Here is a 17446-nt window from a genome sequence, read left to right as displayed (position 1 = left end):
TATTTATTACTTAACATTTTTTAAGAAAATTTCCAAAACCCACTTTTTAAGGACCAGTTCAGGTCTGAAGTCCCTTTGTGGGGCTTACATAGTGGAAACCCCCATAAATGACCCCATTATAGAAACTACACCCCTCAAGTTACTCAAAACTGATTTTACAAACTTTGTTAAATTTTTAGGCGTTCCACAAGAATTAAAGGAAAATGGAGATGAAATTTAAAAATTTAACTTTTTGGGCAGATTTTCCATTTTATATATTTTTTTTCTTTAACACATTGATGGTTAACAGCCAAACAAAACTCAATATTTATTACCCTCATTCCGCGGTCGTAAACTGTTCACATGTGGTCGTAAACTGCTTGACGGGCACAAGGCAGGGCGCAGAAGGAAAGGAAAGCCATACGGTTTTTGGAAGGTAGATTGTGCTGGATTGGTTTTCTGAACGCCATATGTTTTTTATTTTTCTGCTGATCGTCTTGTGCAGGGGCTCGTTTTTTGCAGTAAGTGTTTAGATTTTTATTGGTACCATTTTTGGGTACATAGGATTTTTTGATCATTCATTATTACACTTTATGGGGCAAGGTGACCCAAAAATTGGAACAGTTTTCATTTAATTATTTTTACAGCGTTCATATGAGGAGTTAGGTCATGTGATAGTTTTATAGAGAAGATCGTTACGGACATGGCAATACCTAATATGTATACTTTTTATTTATTTAAGTTTTACACAATAATAGCATTTCTGAAAACAAAAAAAAATGATGTTTTAGTGTCTCTATAGTCTGAGAGCCATAGCTTTTTTATTTTTTGGGCGATTGCCTTAAATAGGGTATAATTTTTTGCGGGACGAGGTGACGGTTTGATTGGTATTATTTTGGGGGTCATAAGCCTTTTTGATCGCTTGCTGTTGCACTTTTTGTGATGTAAGGTGACAAAAATAGCTTTTTGGCACAGTTTTTTTATTTTATTTTTATGGTGTTTATCGGACCATCATGTGATATATTTATAGAGACAGTCGTTACGGACGCGGTGACACCTAATATGTGTATTTTATTTTTTAATTTTTATATAGGAATAGGCAATGTCTTTTTTTATTTACATTTTTATTTATTTATTGATTGATTTTTACTTTTATTATTTTCACTTTTTTTTATCAGTTCCCTCTTGGATCTTGAAGATCCAGTGGGGCTGATAGTTGTACTATACTTTGCAATGCTCTTGCATTGCAAAGTATAATACTTCCAGATTGCCTGTAGGTGGCAGCACTGGACGCCTTTGTCATGGCAACCATCGGGTGCTGCAATCACAGCGCTGCAGCCCCGATGGTGGAGAGAGGGAGCTCCCTCCCTATGTTAACCCCATGGATGCCGCAACCGCAGCATCTATGGGGTTACAGGAGAGTGTCAGCATAGACCTGACACTCTCTGCTGATGGCGGCGGCTCAGGAATGGAGCTGCCGCCATCACACACATAATGGGGAATCGGGGGCAGCGCTGGAAGGGGGGGTCGGGGGGGTACAGACTACAATGGGGCAGGAGGGGTGGCTAGAAAATTAATGCATGGGGCGGGGAGGGGGCGGATTGCATGTCAGGAAGGAGATGAGCAGGAAGGAGATGAGGGCACAGATCGGCAGGGCACAGATCGGGGGGGCACAGAGGGGCACCATGGGCTTAGAGCGGCACAGATCGGGGGGGTTTATGAGTAACACTATCGGCTTTCAGGCTCTGATCTGCAGAGCGCAGATCAGAGCCTGAAACCGGCATTTTGACACTGCTGCGATCCGATTGGTTAGTCTGCACAGAATAACCAATCGGGTCGATTGCCGGCAAGGGGCTACTCTGATTGGTCCCTTGCCGGCATTACTGCACTGTATGCTGTCCGTGACAGCATACATGGCAGGGGCAGAAGCTTTAATCTAAGCGCTTTGCAGCGCTTGGATTAAAGAGCTGCCAGAACGTATATATACGTGGTAGCTGCACGGGGTATGTGCAGCTATCACGTATATATACAGATTGCGGTCGGGAAGGGGTTAAATATATAGATCCAACTCTATATTGCTTTCAAAGTATTATCCTGGGAAACCTCTTTATCTTTTTGAGAACTGTAAATACAGGAAAATACAAGACTATAACTGGCCTTCTACCTACAAAAGAAAAAACAAATATGAAAGGTCTTCACAATATTTGTTTGTGTGCTTGATCACAAATCCAATCAGCATTCACCTTTTATTTAACCTCCTTCGAATGTCTGCCTTTCACAAAAGACATCTTTGTTATTTAGGACAAAGCAGGAACAATAGCTTCCAATCAATCTCTATGAGCTTCTTTCCTTAAAGGACATTATGTATCAGAGATGTCTAGTAAGATCATTTAGATGCCAATTATTTTATTGTCCAATTTTTATTTTACTGTAAATTATTGTAATTACCGTATTAGAGAGAAGGGATAACATAAATTACTATCACAGGTGCATAGTCTTTAATTAGAATTTTACAGTGGCCTCTGTAATCTCTCTTATTATATTATAGTTATTGTATCTGAGTCCTCCTGCTATGCTGATTGGGAAAAAAAAATCTTCATTTTTCATGGCATACCATACTGCCATCATCTGTGGCAGAATCAGCGCGACAAGGATTCCTGATGCAGTGGAATTTTATAATGATCACTATTAGTATTCGCAAATTTAAAGTGGTTGTCAAGAATTAGAAAAGTATTGCTAATTTCTTCCAAAGAAAAACAATGTCCTACCTGTCCACATGTTCTGACTTGTACTGCAGGTAAGCTCCATTGTACTAAATAGTTCTGAGCTATAATGTCACATACAACCTATAGCAAATGTGGTGCTGTTTGTAGAAGAAAGCCACCTTTGGAATATTCTTGTGGAATCCTCAATTCAAACAGAATTTCGCACTTCAGGCTGAAGTTTCTCTAAAGGCCCCCTTTACACCTCCTCAATTGAGCAGATAATTGTCGGAAAGCAAGAGTTCATGCAACGATCTCCTCCACAGTATTGGGAGGAGCAATCGCTCATCCCCATACAAACTCGTTGTTTGCAGGCAGCAAAGTGATGTTTCCGCACCAATGATCCTATTACCTGATGAACGAGTAGTTTGGGTAGTCACAGACAGATTATCAAGCAGTCTAAAGGTACCTTAACTCCCATAGACCTCAAAGGAGAGAGCTGCACAAATGTGTGGCCACCTTTGCATTTTTTGGCAACCAGTAAGCCTATGCATTGAGGGTGCACTTTAAAATTAATTATCAAATATAATTTTGGGGGATATTTATCAAAACTGGTGTAAATGAAAACTGGCTTAGATTCCACCTTTCATTTCCCAAAGAAGCGTTGAAAAATGAAAGGTGCAATCTGATTAGTTCCTAAGGCTAATTTCACACTAGCGTTTCTATCTTCCAGTATATAGATCCGTCATAGGGTCTCAATACAGGTAAAAAAAAAACTATTCTGTTTTGTCCCCATTCATTGTCAATGGGGGCAAAACGTAACTGAACAGAGCGCTCCAAAATGCATTCCGTTCCGTTTGGTTGCGTTTTCATAACAGAGAGCGGTTTGCTGCGGTTTGGCAGCATGCTGCAGTTTTCTTTCCGTCATGGGATGCTGAGCAACTCTTACACTGTCTGACACAATAGAAAACGGATCCATCCTACATTGACTTTCAATGGAGTTCATGATGGATCCGTCTTGGGTATGTTAAAGATAATACAACCGGATCCATTCATAACGGATGCAGACGGTTGTATTATCCAATAACAGAAGCGTTTTTGCTGAACCCTGCCAGATCCAACAAAAACACTAGTGTGAAAGTTGCCTAAGGCTACTTTCACACTAGTGTTAATATTTTCCATAGGGTCTCAATACCGGGAAAAAAAAAAAAACGCTTCTGTTTTGTCCCATTTCATTGTTAATGGGGACAAAATGTAACTGAACAGAACGGAATGCTCCAAAATGCCGTTCTCACACCAGAGAGCAAACCACAGCATGCTGTGGTTTGCTTTCCGTCCTGGGATGCAGAGCAAGACGTGACCCACGATGCAAGTCAATGGGACGGATCCGTTTTCTCTGACACAACAGAAAACAGGTCCGTCCCCCATTGACTTTCAATGGAGTTCATGACAGATCTGTCTTGTCTATGTTACAGATAATACAACCAGATCTGTTCATATCGGATGCAGACGGTTGTATTATCAATAACGGAAGTGTTTTTGCTGAACCCTGACGGATCCAGTAAAAATGCTAGTGTGAAAGTATCCTTAGCCAGTTTTTCTCTACACCAGTTTTGATAAATCTCCCCCATTGTGTTTATCTTTGAATTTCTGGAACTCTAACATTAGTTTAGTCTGCAATACCTGGGGCATTATTATAAGAAGTTCCAGACCAACCCCGATCAGAAAATAAGGGCTTTAAAATTCCCATAACATTAATGGGATGCATCAGCTAATCTGTTCTAATAAACATAAGGCACCATTATATTTGGTATCAGCCTTCCTGGTTGAGTTAAAGATTCCAGTAATTGATACAACCATTGTTACTTCGCAGAGTAGATGTTTTACCATATGAATAAGGTCAACCTTGAGGAAAGAATAAATATGGAATTTCATGCAGGGTAATAGAAATTTCTGTATATTTTTTATAAAAATGGATGACTTTTTCCATCATAAAGGTCATATAGGAAGACAAGGCAGACAGAGAAAAATTTAATAAAAAACCTGCATACTTTATAAATCTAATAAAGCAACATGTTTAATTACATATATGCAATATAATTACATTACAGAAATTGTACTAAATAAACCAGATGCATAAGCTCATTTCCAGAAGACTTTTTTTATTTTACATTCTAAGATCTAGAAGTCTTACTTTGTAAGTCGTATGTCTTAAAATGTGGAGTGCTTCTTGTATTTGTTTTAAAGGAGATTGTAAATGAAGCAGAAAAATGTTTTATAAAGGTGATTTTATCCATCAAAACCAAATGTGACAACATACTTATTTTCCCATCAAAACAACTTAATGCATTGTAGAACAATGGGTTGTAACCTGTACTGGAGCAAATACAGAGGAGATGCCACAAGAGCAGACAAGCAGAACTGTCTCCTGGTTTTGTATATGTTATAGAGTGCTTGTGTACGTGTCTATATATTGTGTGGTGCAAAGTTTTTCTGTACTACTTGTGAATCATTTCATATATACTGAAACTCCAATTACGTCATTATTTATAACCCATCATCATACATCATCTGCTTCAGTCCTGTCAAATTATAGAAAATTGAAAGTGCCAAGGGAGACATCAGAATAGCATATTCTTGGTCTGTCACTGTGGTTGTCTGGGTTAGAAAACCTATTTTAAATACTCTAGGAATTCTGAAATAATATAGGTATAGGATCCAATATTCTGAACTGGCTAATGAATTTGGTGATCCTTTCTCTGAGAACACAGAATTGTGTATGGCTTTATTCAGATTAAAGGGATCATAGTACATACATCATAGGTTTTTTTTGTATTCTTCTGATGCAGTACTTTTTTTTTCTAAAATAACAGACCTCAGGCAGAAATGGCTCAAATGGATGCCAAATTTGCATAACTTATATTCAGGATCTGTTTTATTTTTATAGTATCCATTTTTTATATTTTTTATATTCTGTTCTTTTGATGGATCAGAAGAATGGAAAAAGAAATGGTGATCTCATCTCAGCCTAATATGGAATCTGTGTAAGAATGTAGTATGACAGTCTGCTACTCATTAATATGCAAGGTTGTATTTGTAGCTGGCCTAACAGTTTGCTGACCATGCCTACTTGACTTGGCCACACCTTCTGCCAGTTTGGCTCCACCTACAACATGGGGCCATTTTTACATTCTTTTCCAGGGCCACTTTGAGTTCCCAATCAACCCCTGGACTCCCCCATGCATAATGGCCACATGTTTGGCTCTGCAAATGTGTATGAGTAGTTAATGGTGAGAGAGGAGAAAGCTCCTGCTAGACACTTTTGTTCACAACTTATCTCCTGGAGAACAATATAATTGGGCAAAAAATAATTAGCTTCCACTACTCCATCTCTTCCTTGACATTATCAGTAGGGGAAGAGTTTAAATTCTTGCATCATGGTGAGGAGACTGAAATGGCTGCTGCTGCTATTGCTGCCAGGGCTTCTGCTGCTGATGGTGGCAAGAAGGGGGTGACTCTACGGGAGGTGGAGAGGGGCCTCTCTTTCAGCTCATCGTAAGCTGCAACAAGCTGTGTACACAGTGTTTCCTGGTTATAATGAAATATGTCCTCCTTTAAGAGGGACAAAAACATTCCCCCATTTTAGAAACATAGAATGTGTCGGCAGATAAGAACCATTTGGCCCATCTAGTCTGCCCAATATACTGAATACTATGGATAGCCCCTGGCCCTATCTTATATGAAGGATGGCCTTATGCCTATCCCATGCATGCTTAAACTCCTTCACTGTATTTGCAGCTACCACTTCTGCAGGAAGGCTATTCCATGCATCCACTACTCTCTCAGTAAAGTAATACTTCCTGATATTACTTTTAAACCATTGCCCCGCTAATTTAAAACTATGTCCTCTTGCAGCAGTTTTTCTTCTTTAAATATTCTCTCCTCTTTTACCTTGTTGATTCCCTTTATGTATTTAAAAGTTTCTATCATATCCCCTCTGTCTTGTCTTTCTTCCAAGCTATACATGTTAAGGTCCTTTAATCTTTCCTGGTAAGTTTTATCCTGCAATCCATGTACCAGTTTAGTAGCTCTTCTCTGAACTCTCTCCAAAATATCAATATCCTTCTGAAGATATGGTCTCCAGTACTGAGCACAATACTCCAAATGAGGTCTCACTAGTGCTCTGTAGAGCGCATGAGCACCTCCCTCTTTCTACTAGTAATGCCTCTCCCTATACACCCAAGCATTCTGCTAGCATTTCCTACTGCTCTATGACATTGTCTACCTACCTTTAAGTCTTCTGAAATAATGACCCCTAAATCCCTTTCCTCAGATACTGAGGTTAGGACTGTATCACTGATTTTATATTCTGCTGTTGGGTTTTTACGCCCCAGGTGCATTATTTTGCACTTATCCACATTAAATTTTAGTTGCCGGATTTTTGACCATTCCTCTAGTTTTCCTAAATCCTTTTCCATTTGGTGTATCCCTTCAGGAACATCAATCCTGTTACAAATCTTTGTGTCATCAGCAAAAAGACACACCTTACCATCGAGGCCTTCTGCAATTTCTCTGATAAAGGTATTAAACAATATGGGTCCCAGAACAGATCCCTGAGGTACCCCACTAGTAACAAGACCTTGGTCTGAATATACTCCATTGACTAAAGCCCTCTGTTGCCTGTCCCTCAGCCACTGCCTAATCCATTCAACAATATGGGAGTCCAAGCCCAAAGACTGCAATTTATTGATAAGCCTTCTGTGTGGTACAGTATCAAAAGCCTTACTGAAGCCTAGATAAGCGATGTCTACTGCACCTCCGCCATCTATTGTTTTAGTCACCCAATCAAAAAAATCAATAAGATTAGTTTGACATGATCTCCCTGCAGTAAACCCATGCTGTTTTTCATCTTTCAATCCACGGGATTTTAGATGTTCCACAATCCTCTCCTTAAGTATGGTTTCCATTAATTTCCCCACTATTGATGTCAGGCTTACTGGCCTATAGTTGCCCGATTCCTCCCTACTACCTTTCTTGTGAATCGGCACAACATTTGCTAATTTCCAATCTTCTGGGACGACTCCTGTTGCCAGTGATTGGTTAAATAAATCTGTTAATGGTTTTGCTAGTTCACCGCTGAGCTCTTTTAATACCTTTGGGTGTATCCCATCAGGCCCCTGTGACTTATTTGTATTGATTTTAGACAGCTGACTTAGAACCTCTTCCTCTGTAAAGACACATGCATCAAAAGATTCATTATTCTTCTTTCCTAACAGGTCCTTTTCCTTCATTTTCCTTCGTAAAGACTGAACAGAAGTATTCATTGAGGCAGTCAGCTAGTTCTTTATCTTCTTCCATATACCTTCCTTCTTTTGTTTTTAATTTTGTAATTACTTGTTTTAGTTTCCTTTTTTCATTTATGTATCTGAAGAATGCCTTATCGCCTTTTTTCCCTGACTGAGCTAATTTCTCTTCTGCCTGTGCTTTAGAAGCTCTTATAACTTGTTTGGCCTCTCTCTGCCTAATCTTGTAAATTAGCCTGTCATCCTCGTTGTTGTTTTTTTATAATTCCTAAATGCTATCTTTTTGTTTTTAATGATTTTGGCCACTTCTGCTGAGTACCACAGTGGTCTTTTCCTTTTTTTCTTTTACTGACAAGCCTAATGCAATTTTCTGTTGCCTTCAATAGTGCCTCTTTTAAGTAGTCCCATTTCTCCTGGACTCCAATGAAACTGTTCCAATCTGATAGGGACTCATATATCACTAATCTAATTTTAGAAAAGTCCGTTTTTCTAAAATCTAAAACTTTTGTTTTTGTGTGGTGTGACTCAGTCACTGTACTTATAGTAAACCACACTGACTGGTGATCACTAGATCCCAAGCTTTCCCCTACAGTAATATCATATACCAAATTCCCATTTGTGAATACTAAATCTAAAATGGCCTCCTTCCGGATTGGCTCCTCAACTTCTTGTTGTAGAGATAATCCCAGTAGGGAATTTAGAATATCTGTACTCCTGGCAGAACTAGCTATTTTGGTTTTCCAGTTTACATCAGGAAGATTGAAGTCTCCCATAATGATAACTTCCCCCTTCAATGTCATTTTAGCTATTTCCTCAACTAGTAGATCATCTAATTCTTTGACTTGGCTAGGTGGTCTATATATCACACCTACACGAGTTACCTTATGATTATCAAGCTGCAAGGTAACCCAAACTGACTCTAAATTGTTCTCGCTAACTTGTATCAAATTATATTTTATGCTGTCTTTCACATACAGGGCCACCCCTCCCCCCTTCTTGCCTTCTCTGTCTTTCCTGTATAGAGAGAACCCTGGTATTGATATATCCCAGTCATTACTCCCCTTGAACCACGTCTCAGTAACAGCCACTACATCTATATTCTCAGATGCCATTATAGCCTCAAGTTCATTGATCTTATTCCCTAAACTGTGAGCATTTGTAGATAAGAATCTGAGCTTGTCATTTCTTAACCTTTGTGCTACTGGCATCTTCTGGCATTGTTCAGTGTTAACACTCACAGGTGAATTGATGCTGTACTCTGTGTATTGGTGTACTTATCACCTATGTACTGGTTCAATTTAAATTGAGCAATTCCAAAAAAATACAATTCCAACTATGTGGATATATAATAAATAGAAACAGTCGATTGAGGTCTGCTGCTTATTTTCAAGTTAACAATCACAGGTAAATTGTTGCACTACCCTGTGTTTTGGTGTACTGATCACCTATATGTTGGTTTAATTAAATTGAATAATCCCCCACCCAAAAAAAACTAAATTGTAATTGTGTGTATGTTAAAGAAACAAAAATGGATGATTAACCCCTTAAGGACCCACGCCGTACATGTACGGCACTGGTGGATGTGACTTAAGGACCAGCACCGTACATGTACGGCGGGCTTATCGGGCAGGTTCAGGAGCTGAACCCGCCCAATCAGCGGCACGGACCCGGCAGTCACTGACAGCCGGACCCCTGCTGCATATGCCAGCATCAGTGAAAACACTGATGCAGGCATGTTAACCCTTTGCATGCTGTGGTCTAAGCTGACTGCAGCATGCAGAGGGTTCACTGAGGGTACCAGTGCCCTACGCTTCCCCGACGGGTCCCCGCACTGCAGTGGAGGAGACCTTATGGCAGAGAAGGCAAGCCCAATGCCTTCCATAGGCATTGGAGCTTGCCTTCTACAAAAGCCTGTAAGATCCAGCTCTTAGCCTGGGTCTCACAGGCAGGCTGGAAGCATAAAAGCTGACAGCCAATGAATTACAATATAGATTGTATTGTAATGCATTGCAAAGGGAATCAGAACCCAGAAGTTAAAGTCCCAGAGTGGGACAAAAAAAAAGAGAGAAAAAAGTTTTTTTTTTTTTAAAGTTTCAAGTAAAAAATGAAAAATTCCTAAATAAAACATATAAAATTGTAAAAAAAAAACGAAAAAAAAAAAAAAAACTTACATATGGGCATTGGGTATTGCTGCATCTATAATGACCAGCTCTACAAAAATATCTCTACAAAAATATCAGATGACATGCCCTCACCTGAACGCTGTAGAAAAAAACTGTGCAAAAACAATCATTTTTTGTCACCTTACAACACAAAAAGTGCAACACCAAGCGATCAAAAGGTGTATTCCCCCAAAATAGTACTATTCAAACTGTCACCTCATCCCACAAAAATGAGCCCCTACATAAAACAATCGGGCAAAAAAAATAAAAAACACTATGGCTCTCATATTAGATATCGCCTCGTCCATAAAAACCTGCTGAATAAAAATATCACATGAACTAACCCCTCAGGTGAACACCGTAAAAAAAATCAAATAAAAACGGTGTAAAAAAAGCTATTTTTTGTCACCTTACATCACAAAAAGAATAATACCAAGCAATCAAAAAGTCATACGCACCCCAAAATCATACCAATCAAACCGACATCATATTCCGCTAAAAATTAGACCCTACCTAACACATTCACCCAAAAACAAAATATATATGGCTCTCAGAATATGGAGACACTCAAACATGATTTTTTTTTTGTTTAAAAATTGCTTTTATTGTGTAAAACTTAATTAAATAAATAAAAATACATATTAGGTATTGCCAAGTCCATGACAACCTGCACCTGCTGTATAAAAATATCACATTAACTAACCCCTCAGGTGAACACCGTAGAAATTTTTTGTCACCTTACATCACAAAAAGGGTAATACGAGCAATCAAAAATTCATATGCACCCTAAAATAGTAACAATCAAACCATCAACTCATACTGAAAAAAATGAGCCCCTACATAAGACAGTCACCCAAAATATAAATATAAAACTATGGCTTTCAGAATATGGAGACACTAAAAAAATCTATTTTTTTTTCAAAAATGCTTTATTATGTAATGTCCGTAACAACCTGTTCTACAAAAATAGCACATGATCTAACCTGTCAGATTTAACACTGTAAAAAACAAAAAAGGTGTTAAAACTGCTATTTTTATTACCTTGCCTAACAAAATGTGTAATATAGAGCAACTAAAAATCATATGTACCCTAAAATAGTACCAACAAAACTGCCACCTTATCCTGTAGTTTCTAAAATGGGGTAACTTTTTTGGAGTTTCTATTCTAGGGGTGCATCAAGGGGTCTTCAAATGTGATATGGCAACCTAAAATTATCCCAGTGAAATCTGCCCTTTCAAAAAACATATGGCATTACTTTCCTTCTACGCACTGCCGTGTGCCCGTACAGCAGCTTACGACCACATATGGGGTGTTTTCATAAACTACAGAATCAGGGTAACAAATATTGAGTTTTGTTTGGCTGTTATCCCTTGCTTTGTTACTGGAAAAAATTTATTAAAATCTAAAATCTGGCAAAAAAGTGAAATTCTGAAATTTCATTTACATTTTCCTTTAATTCTTGTGGAACACCTAAAATTCTAGTTCAATTCTGGTGCATGATGCTACATTGTAAGCCATACGCCAATACACAGGCCACAACTACTTTCTACTAAGCCAAGTCTAATACTTTTACTAAATGTGTTGGAGAACATGTGTGCCACAATTCTGGCTCAATCAGAGAGTTCTGGTGAATATAGTAAATCTGATCAATAATCTCAATATCTTGGCCATGGCAGAGTGATGTTTTGCAGACATCCCTCAAGCACCTACCACCAGGGGCACATGCTTCCTCATCCAAAGCTCTGCAATCAACCATAACATTCTTAAAAAATTTATGAGAAGTTGAATGCCTGCAATTATCTTTAGCCCTACAAGATATATAGGGATCGTTAAAAAAAAGCTGAATTAAGTTAATATATGTAAGACATCAAATTACTTCAAGAAACAAATAACAAATGGGATGTGTGGGAAGCATGATAGAAGACGAGGGGAAGAAAAATGAAAGAAAGTGGGGAGTGAATGAGTATCTAACAGAAAGCTGAAAATCTCTTCATAAAACTTACCCTGAATATTGTGCTGGGATCTTCATTGAGATTAACCCTGGTTATAACTCGACCAGTATTCTCCTCTACATCAAATATACTAGCACTATATGGAAATACGGACACATCCACCTTGTACCTCACAAGACTTGCAGGCGTACCCTAAAAAAGGCGCAAAAAGTTAAAATGAAACTGTAAATACCTGATGAATGCATTCAATAAAACAACACGTGACTAAATGAGATAAACAAGGATGAAACATAAAATCAGAGCTTAAATGTTATTATAATAACCAAGATCATAAACAGGAATAAAACAAATACCAGTGAAGCAGGAGTGTGGTATATTTAGTAAAAAAAAAAACATGAAGAAAAATAATCTAAAACATGTCATATCCGTTAATATAATAAAATGCTGCAAAACTCCAAATTATACAAATTATAGGAGCAAAACAAGACATATTTATCAATGACCCTATTGATCCTACTTTCTCTCTCAGGATCTTTCAATTCCTGTACATTGTTATATGCTGCTAATCTGTGTTTAGAAATCATAATATTAAAGGGCTGAATACTACTCCACTTATTGATAATCTATGCTCAGTATAGGCTATCAATTGGCAGGGTTTGACACCAAGCACCCAACGGACTAGCTGTTATTCAGTAACACCTGCGTTGGAACTACACAGCAAAATACATTGTATATTTTAATGTAGCTTTGTAGTCCTGACACCTCCACTGATGACATATAAAAAGAGTGGAACACCCCCTTAAAGAATAGTTCCGAAACAGTGTCTCTCCAAAGGTAAAACAATACAAAATACTAATGCTTTGTGTCTGTCACTCCTCATACGCACACACACCATCATAAAGATTAAAGGAGAGCTGTCATGGTGCCTATGCAATTACATCATATTACTGCTACAGGTAGGTAACCCTGTTAGCAAAAGCATCACAACAAATGTTTCACCATTTGGCTGCTAGGAGCACTGAAGGAATACACCGCACACAGTTTATAAGCCTGGTGCATTCATGAGGAGAGCACTCTTCCACCTCTTCCCACTTGCTGTTTAGGAACATATGCACTGTAGCCTTTCAGTCACTGCAGAGAGGTTGGAGGAATGCCCTTCTCATAATTCATGTGTCTGGTGTATTCTTTTATCATTCCTAGTAGCCATATGGTACACCTTTTTCCCCATTTTGTCTACTGGCAGTATAGACCGACTGTACCACTGTTCCTCAGCTTCGTTAGCAAATTCAGCGTAAGATACATTCAAGGTCAGAGTCTCCTTAGGAGTCTTCTATAGCAACAGATTTACTAATGTTTGAGAAGATTCATAATCTGAGGAGGGGTCAGTGCTGTACAAGCAGTCTCAAAGCAGACTGTCCTGATCATAAAAATTGCATGTGAGGTAGATTGCCTTTAAAAGGAAGGAACAATGACAAGTGTCCTAGTGTATTCTGATGACAAAACAATTCACAGAAGCGTACGCCAAAGTAGGCCACTAAAAATTAGGACCCTTACCGTCTTGGCAGCATGCTAAATCATTGTGAGCTATGGCAGAAAATATAGCTACATGTAAATAAGACATCACAGACAATAGACAGGACATCCTGTGTACTTGACCTTTAGGTCTAAAAAAAATGCACACATTTGCCAGACCAATGGGTGGTAGCAGAGAGGGAGAGCAGAACAGAGCCACTCAACAATCACTGTATCGTGCAGCAGCCATACAAACATTGATGCCAACGAATGAAACAAAGATACAGTTGGTTACTCCACCACTGGAAGCTTTTGGGTTAAGACAAGTGCTATGCAGAATGCATTTCAAATAGTTTCTGTCTGTAGAAAAATAAATTCTTACATTGATGTCAATGACACAAATGTAGCAACATTTGATGCTTTTCTTATACCATGCCTATTATGGGCAGTCATTGAGCTACACCACAATTGGCACCTTTTTTTTTTTTACTTATCCTAATTAATAAATCTAGCCTAAACTATATTTCCATTGGAGGCCACACAAACTTTTTTCATTTTTTTCTATATTTGACGATTTACAAATTTTATCATTAAGATGTTGTATCACTTATTCCAAAACCTTCCATACATTATTTAAAGGCGTTTTCCATGATCAACAAAAAGTTTTTGCCAAGTAAGTGGGCTGAAAATAATTAACAAAAGGCCTATTACTCAACTTATAAAACCCCTGCCATTCCAGCACGACTATTAGCTCCAATGTTATACAGCATGAGACAGCTGAGGCTAGGGTTGGGTAGACAGGCACCATAACACAGCAGCAGAGTAATCAAAGGCTGACAGGGATCACTTGTTTTTTTTCTGATCCAGAAAAACTCCCTTAATAAATAAATTTATCACCTCGATTTACCACTTTAAACTGCAGTACAGCACAAGTCATATCGCTTAAACTGACCTATGATTGGTACCTTTTATTCTCTTACTCCCACCCCGGTTCCCCACTGCAAACCACCACTGAATTACACAGTGTTCGTGCTCAAGATGTCCTCTCGATTTGGTTTGCTTTCCTCAATCCAACAATGCAATCCAGTATAGATTAGCAGCGGCAGGCGGTAAGGGCACATGGAAAGTATGAAAATATAAAGTACTGAGTGGAGGTCAGTTTAAGGCTATGTTCACATTTCCAGCAGGTTATTGTGGCATACTGTTCTTGTGAAGAAACATACTACTGGCGTTACCGTATCTGGCATAGCCAGACACCGCCAGGCAGTGCAGGATCACCATTGACTATAATGGGATCCAATAACAATCCAGTGGGTTTCCTATATACATTCTGGCTTTCTGATGGACAAATACTGTTGCATGCAGTGGTATTTGTCTGGCAGAAAGCAGACATTTTTAGCCATAAACGCCCTGGATCACAATGGGAGCCCATTATATTCCATGTGAATCCAGCAGTGCGTGGTGGTGTGCGGTATCAGGCTATGGTGGATACGATAATTCTGGTAGTCTGTTGCACTGCTGAAACAGACTGCCAGATTTGTTTGCTGGAGATGTGAATGTAGTCTAAGCAGTTCCAGTTATGAGGCAATATATTTCACAGTTTCTTCAAATTTATGACTCATTTAGTTGCCAAGTTTCTAAGCTCTGACTCATATTTGACATAAGTCAGGTCCAGGTCTAGTGCCATTAAATTTCACAATAATAATATGTTTTGCAATTGGAAAGTTTTCAGTAGTAGTATCTTTCTGACTCAAGTCTGCTTCCATTTCTTTATTGTAAAAGTTCAAGGTTGCATATATGAGCACAAAACTATTGGTTTTCTAAAAGCATTGCAACAGGATAAAAGGTTGTTCTACATAAGAGAAGTGAACTTTCCGAATTAAAATGAAATATTTCCAAAGTATGATTATTACAAAAAATATGTTCATTCTAAAAGTTTTCATAGTTTTCTAAGCATCAATTTGCAGTCATAGAGACTCGGTTGAAATCTGGCACTTCCAGCAGAAATTTTTGTAAGACAGGCTTATATTAAAAAAGACAAGCACAAACAGGATCTGTAATCAGAGATGAATGCAGTACTGCAATATTAGGGCATCAAGGCATCTAGTCGGAAGTGTTCTGCTCGGGATGCATAGTGGTTATCAGTAGAGTTGAGCGAACACCTGGATGTTCGGGTTCGAGAAGTTCGGCCGAACATCCCGGAAATGTTCGGGTTCGGGATCCGAACCCGATCCGAACTTCGTCCCGAACCCGAACCCCATTGAAGTCAATGGGGACCCGAACTTTTCGGCACTAAAAAGGCTGTAAAACAGCCCAGGAAAGAGATAGAGGGCTGCAAAAGGCAGCAACATGTAGGTAAATCCCCTGCAAACAAATGTGGATAGGGAAATGAATAAAAATAAAAATTAAATAAATAAAAATTAACCAAAATCAATTGGAGAGAGGTCCCATAGCAGAGAATCTGGCTTCACGTCACCCACCACTGTAAGAGTCCATTTTCATAAATTTAGGCCCAGCACCCAGGCAGAGGAGAGAGGTCCCGTAACAGAGAATCTGGCTTCATGTCAGCAGAGAATTAGTCTGCATGTCATAGCAGAGAATGAGGCTTCACGTCAGCCACCACTGCAACAGTCCATTGGCATATATTTAGGCCCAGCACCCAGGCAGAGGAGGGAGGTCCCGTAACAGAGAATCTGTCTTCATGTCAGCAGAGAATCAGTCTGCATGTCATAGCAGAGAATGAGGCTTCACGTCAGCCACCACTGCAACAGTCCATTGGCATATATTTAGGCCCAGCACCCAGGCAGAGGAGGGAGGTCCCGTAACAGAGAATCTGTCTTCATGTCAGCAGAGAATCAGTCTGCATGTCATAGCAGAGAATGAGGCTTCACGTCAGCCACCACTGCAACAGTCCATTGGCATATATTTAGGCCCAGCACCCAGGCAGAGGAGAGAGGTCCCGTAACAGAGAATCTGTCTTCATGTCAGCAGAGAATTAGTCTGCATGTCATAGCAGAGAATGAGGCTTCACGTCAGCCACCACTGCAACAGTCCATTGGCATATACTTAGGCCCACACACACAGGCAGAGGAGAGAGGTCCCGTAACAGAGAATCTGTCTTCATGTCAGCAGAGAATTAGTCTGCATGTTATAGCAGAGAATGAGGCTTCACGTCAGCCACCACTGCAACAGTCCATTGGCATATATTTAGGCCCAGCACACACACAGGCAGAGGAGAGAGGTCCCGTAACAGAGAATCTGTCTTCATGTCAGCAGAGAATTAGTCTGCATGTCATAGCAGAGAATGAGGCTTCACGTCAGCCACCACTGCAACAGTCCATTGGCATATATTTAGGCCCAGCACCCAGGCAGAGGAGGGAGGTCCCGTAACAGAGAATCTGGCTTCATGTCAGCAGAGAATCAGTCTGCATGTCATAGCAGAGAATGAGGCTTCACGTCAGCCACCACTGCAACAGTCCATTGGCATATATTTAGGCCCAGCACACACACAGGCAGAGGAGAGAGGTCCCGTAACAGAGAATCTGTCTTCATGTCAGCAGAGAATTAGTCTGCATGTCATAGCAGAGAATGAGGCTTCACGTCAGCCACCACTGCAACAGTCCATTGGCATATATTTAGGCCCAGCACACACACAGGCAGAGGAGAGAGGTCCCGTAACAGAGAATCTGGCTTCATGTCAGCAGAGAATTAGTCTGCATGTCATAGCAGAGAATGAGGCTTCACGTCAGCCACCACTGCAACAGTCCATTGGCATATATTTAGGCCCAGCACACACACAGAGGAGGGAGGTCCCGTAACAGAGAATCTGTCTTCA

General features: G+C 39.5%; 1 protein-coding gene across 1 annotated transcript in view; it reads right to left on the bottom strand.

Annotated features, from left to right (window-relative positions):
- The window catches only part of PCDH15 (protocadherin related 15), a 1384495-nt gene that overhangs the window by 413130 nt on the left and 953919 nt on the right, over positions 1–17446 (bottom strand). The window contains exon 21 of the mRNA XM_044299661.1: positions 12151–12291. Within this exon, the coding sequence (XP_044155596.1) occupies positions 12151–12291 (141 nt within the window). The remainder of the gene's footprint in view (positions 1–12150; positions 12292–17446) is intronic.

This window comes from Bufo gargarizans, chromosome 6 (assembly GCF_014858855.1).
Source record: "Bufo gargarizans isolate SCDJY-AF-19 chromosome 6, ASM1485885v1, whole genome shotgun sequence".
NCBI classification, from domain to species: domain Eukaryota; kingdom Metazoa; phylum Chordata; class Amphibia; order Anura; family Bufonidae; genus Bufo; species Bufo gargarizans.
Note: the sequence above shows the minus strand (reverse complement) of the source record. Positions and strands in the feature narration are given on the sequence as shown.